Below are 9667 nucleotides of genomic sequence, written 5' to 3'. Positions count from 1 at the left end.
TTGCAACACAAACACTGCAGCACTGCACTGTATACAGGAACTAGAAGATGAAATGGTCTTTAAAAAGACCTTGGCCATTGTCCATTTTTGCCATTCAGCTCAATGTAGTGTACAAGTCAACAATATAAACTGTGAAAAGTATTAGATGTTCCAAACACTTTCATTTTTAATAATCTAAGATATCAATGAGACAAAATTAGGATACTTGATTCAAAATAAGAAGATTTTAATCCATCTTAATATATGAATCTGTCAGAATTCACAACAGATTGCCTAGCTGTCACTAATATCATAACAGAAAGTACAGTCCTATTTCTCTATATACTTGTAACAGACAGGAGATGAGAAGAGATTTTAAAAGGTAAAACTACACCACTTATTTATTGGACAGTCCTTCCTGATAGTTAGGCTCTTGAGTGGGAATCTGGACTGATTCTTTATGATAATGTTGAGAAGGAAGATAATGCATTTTATCTGAGAAACTTCCAATGTCTGTAAAGATATATCCTTTGCCTTATTTTTTTGTTTTCTCTCATTGGACTGCTCTTTGTGTTTTTGTTACAGAACTACAAGACATTGGTTTTCCCACAGACTGATTGATTGTGTTGGTGTGGTTAATGTCTGACCCAGACAAAAGACAGGCTGTCATACTTCAAAAGCATCGGAGATGCTAGCTTTCTTAACATTCATATCCACACAGCAGCCAGTTTTAGATAATCTGACCTTTAAATTTAGGTCAGGAGAGATGTTCCCTGTTTATAACTGTTCAGGTTCCAATAGGAAGATCTTACTTTGTGTATGTGTGTTTCAGACTTTGACATTGGTTGCTCTGTGTTTCGTGAAATTGAGAATGTGTGATTCTATAAAATATATGTTAAAAAGAAACATAGATCCTAGAACGCTGGTTCTTCATTTCCAGTCCTCTGCTGTGAGTTGTTGGTCCATCTGCTCTGTGAGGCCTATCTCAAGTTAAGAGAGTTGGCCTTCAGTTTGAGTCCTTGCCAACCTTTCTGCCAGGGGGACTCTCTTCTAGCTCTCTCACAAGAGCCTGTGAGCACCTCTCATTGCCTATAATTAGTAGTAACAAAGCTTAGCACATGACATAGAATTTCTAATTTCAAAGCATTGTGTGAACATTAAGATCATTTGTCTAATTGTTCATTAATTTCGGTGGGGTTAGTGATTCAACCTAAAATATGGGGGACTTTCAGGCATGATGGTATGGGGAGGGTACTGTACACACTGAAGGACATAAAAGTCCCTGGGGAAGATGGACAAGGTAGTTGATTGTCAGGTTACACCCCCCCCCCCCCCCCGCCCCGTGCAACTCCTCCCCAGGTGTGGAGCCAGGGACGTCAGCCTCTTCCTGAGGTCCAGATTCTGCATGTGCAAAACAATTTAAATGATGGAATTAAATTAAAATCAGTGACATTTTAAGCATCACCTACTGAAGTGCCCACAGCTAAAAGCCTATATTTCCAAGAGGGAGAGAATTTAAATATCTCCTTAAAATATATTTGCCAATATTTGAAACCTAGTCTATAACTATAAAGGGACACATTTTGTTTTTGCTGTATATGTTGCATTTTTTTTTGTTTTGGTCCGACAACGATTTTTGAAGAAAATTTTCCTAGCTGTTGTGCACTAAAATATAATTGTTTGGTGTTCTGTGCTCTCCCACAGTTTAAGAAACACTGCAGTAGAGGCCTTACATTCAGCAGGGGAGTTTTAATTTTAGCAGTGTCGTGGACAGGACAAGCCTAGTCAAATCCACCCTTCCCAGGCTGGGGAGCTTCCAAAGAGCGCCGGGAAAAGGGCACACGCAGGTCGCGCAGAGATCAACCAGCGCCGGGACACATGTGACGCAAGAAGCAGCGCTACCCCTGCTAACCCGGAAGAGGCGGACCTGAAGGGCCCACGTGCGGCTCTGGCTGCAGCGTGGCTGGGGAGCTCTCCGCAGCAGCCGCGCACTGGCGTTATGGAGGCGGCTCCATCCGTGGCCTCGGCCGCCTCGCGGGGGATCCTGCAACAGAACCGGCAGTTCCTGGACTTTTTCTGGGACATCGCCAAGCCCCAGCAAGAAGTTCGCCTGGCAGCCACTGAGAGCCTGTTGCGATACCTGCGGGCCAGCGAGCGGGTCAGAGCCAGAGGGGCCAGGAGAATGGGGGTGTCGGGATTGCTGAGTCCAGAGCCCTGGGGGCAGGTGTAGTCTGGAGGGGGATGGCCGGAGAAAGGGAGGTGCGCTAAGGATCTCGGAGGAGTGCTTTGGTTGCGGGAATGTGGAGATGTGGGATTCGAAGCGACTGTGGGTCTGCAGTGATCGGGGTGCGTGTGTGGATGAGGAAGAGAATTGGGCTCAGCATCTCAAGGCCTGGTTGGGTTCAGAAGGGGGGTGAAGGCAATTGGGTCTAAGCTCCAGGGGTTGCTGGGACTGGAGCTAGAACCCGGGTTGGGGTGAGTGGATGCCTAATCACAGCACCATTTTCTCCAGCTGTGAAGTAGAGGATCCGGTTACAGGTAGTTTATTCCGTGTTCTGATACCAGTTAGCATCCCCTTACCTGGGTTAAATCACTGAGCAGATCAAGGGTTTAATACAGTCATGATGGGGATATATGCTTGGGGTGGGCTGGTGTGACTTAGGATAGTGAGGTGCGTTTGTGGAACTGGATGTTCTTTGTAAATGACAGACATGAACTCAAGTTAGGAGTGCTGTCTCAACAGTATTTGTGCTCTGCCTGGGTTGGCAGTACATCCTTATGGGTTTCCTTATTGCAGGAAAGTGTGCCTAATAGTACTGTGTTTTTAAAACACTATTTTTTAGGAAGATGGACTGAAATATACTCTAAAACGATTGATAGAGGGATTGGGAGCAACTCGAGAGGCAGCTCGTCCAGGTTTCAGTCTGGCCTTAGCTCAGGTTGGTATTTTTCCCTGGAGCTCACTGTCTATAGCATGCCGATGGGTATACGTATACATATTTCATGTAACCGGAGCAGACCTCCAGTCCCCTGCACTCACAGCAGGACCCTGACAGTTTTCTTTCTTCAAGTCTACCCCAGGCTCTTGGAAGGCCCCCCACAAGGATTGAACTCACAGCCCATGGCTTACAAGGTTAAAGTGCTAACCGCTATGTTAACAACAAGCTAATTCTAAGATGGGCTTAGTAGAGGTATGGTGATTGCATTTAGTTGGTTAAAATACTGGGGAGCAGTTTTCCCTCTAAGTTGAGCACTTGGGCGGCCACCCAGGAAAGATTCAGGTGCCACCCAGCTGATTAGCAAAGCACCGATAGTGAGCAGCGCGTATTTCTATTGGTGGTGCATATCCGAACATGCCTTGGTGCACATAAGAAAATTTATTCTGCCCATGGATGGCAAAAAATAGAGGAAATGCTGCTTGAGCATTCGATTTGGTTAACCTTTCCATTCACAGGGGTCTTGGGAAGAATACTTTAATCTCACAATGAACTTCCGTAGGCCCTGTCTGCACATAACAGTTGTACTGCTTTAGCTACGCTGGTGGGGTAAATCAGTACGACCCTACCCTGCACCTTGAGGGGGGCACGCTGATGCTAGTGTGGCTTTTTCCCATCAGGTGAGGGGAGTGTGCTCTATGGCAGACCTATGATTTCCCATGTATTAGTTTTTTTGAGCAACCTTTGAAATTTTTTTTGATACAGAATGAGAATTCAGTCTTGTAAGCAATGGTCCAGCAGCTGTACATGTTGGAAAAATGAATAGGTGGCAAAGCGATGTAGTTCTCACGAAGAAAACTCAAGGACGCTGTATTTTGTTGCCACTCTTCAGGTCCATGGATGTTGAGTGATTAATGCATTAACTTTCACCCCATACCCACTGTCATTTTGAGATCTTCAATTTAATGAACTTTTGATTTTTAAGAACTTCTCAGTCCCCAAATGGTTCCTAAAACAGGGGTTCTTCTGTTCCTGTATAGGACTCCTTTAGTGTGGACTTCATTGCACTCGTATAGAGGTTGTGCTGGCACAGTAAAAGTTCTATTATCTGGCACCTCTAGGGAACTGGGGGTGCCGGATAATCAAGTGTGCCAGCTATTGAAGTACTATTTGGCTACCTGGGAAGTGGGCAGCTTCAAGCCTGTTCACTGCTAAGGCCTCTCCCATCCTAGGGCAAGGGACTACTTGACCCAGGGGCTAACTGATTTCTAGAGACAACAAATGAAAAAATAGGCAGGGATGCAGGTTACAGGTGTAAAACAATGGGACTGGAGGAGGACATGGAGCAGAGAACCCCAGACAGTGCCACTGCACCTTGAAGCTGTCTAGGGAGCCAGTGAATGCTGCCAAGAGGAACTCTGCCCGGATATCTGAGACAAGGGCAGAGTGGAAATGGGCTCCGCAGTTGCAGAGCACCCCCTCATCCAGCATCCTCTTCCCGGTGTTATAGTTTTCTACCTTAGCAAGGGCCAGGAGGAGGTTGACGAAGAGGTCCCCTGATTTTGTGGGGCCATGCATGGGGTGTGAGTAAATGAACAGGTGAGGGGAAAAGTGCAGCCAGAACCTAGGAAGAGGTTCTGGAGGGGCCAGAATAGGGGCTGCAACCTGATGCACTTGAGGTAGGCATGTGCCAGTTCTCCCTTACTCCGCAGAAGGGGCAAGTGTTGGAGAAGGGTGGATATTGGAGCAGGGCTGCTGGCCCCACTCCCCTGACCCTGCTGCAACTGGCTGTTCAGCTGGCCCCAGTTGAATGGCATGCCGGTTAACTCAATGTGCTGGTTATCCGGGATCCGGATAACTGAACTTTTACTGTGTAACTATAGTGTTTGTTTGTTTTTTTTAAATATAATCCCTAGCTAACGTAATTAGGACATAAACAAAACTGTGCAAACCAGACTTGAAAACCGTTTGGCTTCTAGAACTGATTGAAAATACTGAAAATGTTTTAAAATCAGAGCAAATCTGCTCATGTCTGGTGCCAGTCTTTCTGACCTCTGAAGACTGACGTACACGACCTTCAGAACAGGTACGATATGGGCTGAAAAGACTGTTCCCTTTTGTGACTTCCCACTCTCCCCGCCAAACAGATGTCTGTTTTGACCCAGAAGGACCATCTCTAGAGGTCAAAGTATATTTCATCTTTACTATAGGTGCAGTTTTTCCAGTATAATTGTGTCTGTGCCATGGTTTGTCCTAGCATAGCCATGTTGTTTGAAAAGAAAACACAATTTTAAAAAAAATTGCGCACACACCCCAACCAACATTGGGCAACTTTTAACTACAGATCCAGTCTAAGGTGGATGGACAGAATCAGAGAGTTCAGTAAGTCTTCCTTCTGTCTCTAGTTGTTGAAGATAATAAATACAGGTAGTTAGTAGAGCATTTTCTTATGGTGTTTGTTCTCTCTCATGTTGATGTTGATATCCAGGTTTTGCAGTTTTTTGAGGAAATTCCACTGCATGCTGTCCTGGAGCAAATAAAAGAAAAACACAGTCTTGAAAAAGTAAAAAAGGTAGGTCCAGTTTGTGCTCATAGCCACACCAGACGATAGTTGTAAATTCTCTGTGTTCTTTAGCGAGCATTGATCATTTCATCACCCTTCCCTTGGAGCCCCCTTTAAGCCAAATTATTCTTCTGTGGCTAATTATTTCTTTGCCAGAATCTGGAGCTGACCCAGTTATGACAGGGCCTGATGTGCATATATGTACGGAAAGGTCTCTGCAGTGGGAACGGCTAATGAACGTAAGGGTTAGCTGTTTTTGAATTGCTGGGCTGCAGTGTTGATTTTCTTCTTTTCAGAAACTCTTTAGAAATGCTGCCTTTGGAAACTTTTTTGGGGTACTGGCTCTTTTCCAGTCTGGTCGTCTTACGAAGGTAAGATGAGTGGTGCTTGTTCATGAGCAGTGTAGCTATTACTGTCCTAAATGTGGAACAAGACCTAGAGAGAAGGGATGGCCCATTGGCTATGAAATTAGTCTGGATTTTTGGGAATCCTAGGTTCAGATCAATTCCTTTTTCTGCCTTATGCTTCCTGTGGGGAAAGCACTTTGTCTGTGCCTCAGTTTCACATTTTACAAGTGAAGATAATACGTCTATATTATGGGAATGTTGTTAAAGTTTGCAAGGTGTTCAGGTATCATGGTGGTAGGGGTGTCAGACAAGTGCTTTAGATAGCTGGTACCTGCCTCTAAAATGGCAGCTTAGTTTTATTCAGAAGTACTGTATTTATATACAGCTGGAAATCAGAAGTGTCAAGAAAATCTAGAAAATATATTTATGGTACTTCCTGGTAGGAAAGTTTGGAGAGCCAATCGTCATTTGACATGAAACCTGGGAGGGTGGAGAAGGAGGAGAAAGGATGGTGAAGGGTTAGAGTGTACTGGGGTAATATGGTAAAAATTGACCACAGATACAAAGGCAGAGGCGTTAGGATATCCTTTCTCAGTGACACACAGGGAATGCCATGTCGGGAAGAATCTGTTTTTGTTTATCAGAAAGCAGTTGAGTTGGTTTGTTATTAATAATTCTAAGATCAGTATATAGAGTACGGTTAATAGTGGAACCGTAAGCATAACCTTAGTTGTGTAGCCTTTACGTTTTTTCTTCTTTGAATTTCTAGGACAAAAAGGCCCTCTTAGAGTGTGTCCGACTTCTACAGAGCTTGGCACAGCACCGTGCCCATCTCCGAGATCTCCCTAGGAAAACACTTGTTGATATCCTCTCGGAGGTATGAAGATTCAGCACCTGAATACTGAAACTTTGTGGTGGTGTTTTTTCTGAGGTTGGTTTGGTACTAGCTCCACTGCTGTTAAAGGAGTCTTTCTATTAGCTTTAAACTATGTTGCACCAGGTACTGGGAGGTCCTGAAAAATGTCATATGGACATGTCTGGTTAGGGAAGGCCATGGTCCACATAAATGGGGCATGGGCCACAGCAGTCCCAGACTCCGTGTGTTTCCTGTGCTTAGTGTTGGTTGCTCAGGGTAAGGGTAGATCTATTTGGACTGTAGTGGTTGGAGAAGAGGGAGGTGATGCTGAGAAGGAGAACTAAGGGACTAAGAATTAGACCATAAAAGGATTGTGGAATGATTTATATGTATTTCCCTGCTTTGTATGGTTACGTAGGTAGAATGCTAGTCTGTACACTCCTAGCTCCAAGTTAGCCAAGGTGTTGTTATAGGAATGGTCATGGTCATCCAACTTTGCTATTAGGTTTTATGAGTACTTTCCATACTCCTGATTTGTGATAGATGCAGGTACTTTGTAGTTCTTCAGTGATGGAGTTTCTCTTTTATTTCAAAAGAATGTATCCAACTTATTCCAAAATGAAAAGCTCAGCTAGGAAAATCCCATGGAGATGAACAGCACCATTTTAAAATTTATTTGTATTAAGAAATAATGCAAAAAACTTAAGACCGTATAAGTATGGTAAAGAGAGAAGAATCAGAATGATGCAGAAAGTTTGCAATTACAGCCACAAAATAAAGCCCTTAGGACTGAAGCTGTCAAAGCCTCATTGTTACTTGGCTCTTTGGTATTACTGTAGTGAACGTGATTAATTACAACATGCTTTCTTCTTGGCACTGGTGTCTGTCATACGTCTTTCTAGCTTTTTGGGATCCTAGACAAAATTGAATCCAATATTAACTTGGTGGGGATTTTTTTTTTTTTTTTTTTGGGTTACATCAGTACAAGTTTTTATATGGTACCAAAAATCGTATCGTCTGTACTGCAGTCATTGGTGCCAGAACCTTACAATATGTTTAGGTCAGAATCTTTGTTCTGTAAAAGTCAGGGAGAAAGCTTGCTGCTACTCTTCCTATCACATCCACTGTGGTTTTTGATGTAATGCAAGCTTGTGTCTTAGGTCCTGTCTAAACACAAATGTAGTGTCTTTTTAACTATACCAATATAATTACACCATGCCAACATCCTGCAAGAGGTATATTGGTATTCATTGGACTATTGTGTCCAGTTTGAAGCACCGCATTTCAAGAAAGATAATGGAGAAATTGGAGAACGTCCAGAGAAGAACAGCAGTAATGTTTAAACATGAGAACGTGAGCTATGAGGGAAAACAGAAAGAACTGGGCTTGTTTAATTTAGAGAAGAAAAGGCTGAGGGGGACGTGATAGTGATTTTCAAGTACCAAAAAGAGTTACAAGGCAGAGTAAGAAAAATTGTTCGCCTCGGCCTCTGAGGATAGGACAAGAATAAATGGGCTTAAACTGCAGCAAGGAAGGTTTAGGTTGGACATTAGGAAAAACTTCCTAACTGTCAGGGTGGTTAAACACTGGAATAAATAGCCTTGGGAGGTTGTGGAATCTCCATCACTGGCGGTATTTAAGAGTAGGTTAGACAGACATCTCTCAGGGATGGTTTAGACAGTGCTCTGTCCTGCCGTGAGGGCAGGGGACTAGATTTGATGACCTCTCGAGGTCCCTTCTGTTTCTAATGTTCTATGATTTTGTGATGTGTTGTACACCATTATAGCTGTTTGTATAGAGGAAGGAGAATATGCCATACAGATATAAGGTACCATTGTACTAATACAAGTGCATCCGCTCTAAAGAATTTAAAAAAAAAAAATATCCATCCCCCTACCTCATGTAGTTATGCCATTCAGTACCTGTGTACAGCTAGCTGTGTTCCTTCTCCCTTGCATTGCTGCTTAGATTCCTGAAGCTGTGTTTGAGGAAGTCCTGTTCAGCACCCTACAGGCTGACCTCACTTCAGCCTTCAGTACCCCGGAGCAGCTGCATCTTCTGCTCGTGGGCATACAGAAGTTCCCGGGCGTTCTGAAACCCAGCAAGCTCAAGATACTGCTAGGCTCATCTGCCATTGTAACCAAGGAGAACATTCCTAGGTGAGTTGTACGAGAAGGGGGCGGACATACTGTGTCTCCAAGCTCCTGTGTGTAAATGAGACACAGTAATTTAGCTCTGATGCTGAGGAGTTCTGGGTGCCTGTATCTCCTGTTGAATCTAACGGGAGATGTGGCATGGAGCGGCTATTGTGGTGGAAGTTTGCTCTTGGGCACCTCAAGAGTAGCAGGGAGTGCTGCTACCCATATGCAGGTCAATTGCTTATCTTTTCTGTGCTGTTTTCTGTTGGTTGCAAAGCTTCTTTCCAACTGTACAGGCCACATTTCCTCTTCTCCTGTGGTTGCTTTTCTCCCAAGGCTTGTGGGGGTTTTGAAAACTGCTGCCAGATCTGAGAAGAAAGATAAGAATCTTCCAGGTGTTGGGCTGGACTTGTTACGAGTGTCTGTGAAAGAAGGTGCCTTTGAACTCTTCTGGAAGGAAGCTGTGGAGAATGGGCTGCTTAGGGAAAAGTCGGGTCCTAACAGGTTTGTTTTAAAATGTCATTCATTGTTCTTAATATAATCTACCCTTCTGCTTCTTACCTGAACATGTAATGTATTGCGGTACGGTGACTAAAACTTGACCAAAAAAAGGACAGATATTTCCTGGGAAATTTCTCCCAGCCCTTTTAATTTTTTTTTTTTTTAAGCCCAGATCTTGGGACAAACTGAAGAAGCAGTTTTGCTCCAGTTTAGGAAATACTGCTTAAAATGTGATGTGTTCTGTTCTTAATAACTGGAACCAAAAAAAGGCACGTGTGACTGAAGATGATGGAAGCTCTCAAAGGGGCTTACAGGGCATACGTGTAACCTGAAGCTACTCAGAATTC

The 9667-nt window shown here is 43.8% G+C and overlaps 1 protein-coding gene across 1 annotated transcript in view; it reads left to right on the top strand.

Moving 5' to 3' along the window:
- Window positions 1-1688: 1688 nt before the first annotated feature.
- The window catches only part of MYBBP1A (MYB binding protein 1a), a 103065-nt gene continuing 95086 nt past the window's right edge, over window positions 1689-9667 (top strand). The window contains exons 1-7 of the mRNA XM_075013415.1: window positions 1689-2137; window positions 2823-2918; window positions 5404-5487; window positions 5775-5849; window positions 6595-6702; window positions 8650-8840; window positions 9156-9323. Of these exons, the coding sequence (XP_074869516.1) occupies window positions 1979-2137; window positions 2823-2918; window positions 5404-5487; window positions 5775-5849; window positions 6595-6702; window positions 8650-8840; window positions 9156-9323 (881 nt within the window). The 5' untranslated portion in view covers window positions 1689-1978. The remainder of the gene's footprint in view (window positions 2138-2822; window positions 2919-5403; window positions 5488-5774; window positions 5850-6594; window positions 6703-8649; window positions 8841-9155; window positions 9324-9667) is intronic.

Source organism: Carettochelys insculpta, chromosome 19 (assembly GCF_033958435.1).
Source record: "Carettochelys insculpta isolate YL-2023 chromosome 19, ASM3395843v1, whole genome shotgun sequence".
Classification (NCBI taxonomy): domain Eukaryota; kingdom Metazoa; phylum Chordata; order Testudines; family Carettochelyidae; genus Carettochelys; species Carettochelys insculpta.
Note: the sequence above shows the minus strand (reverse complement) of the source record. Positions and strands in the feature narration are given on the sequence as shown.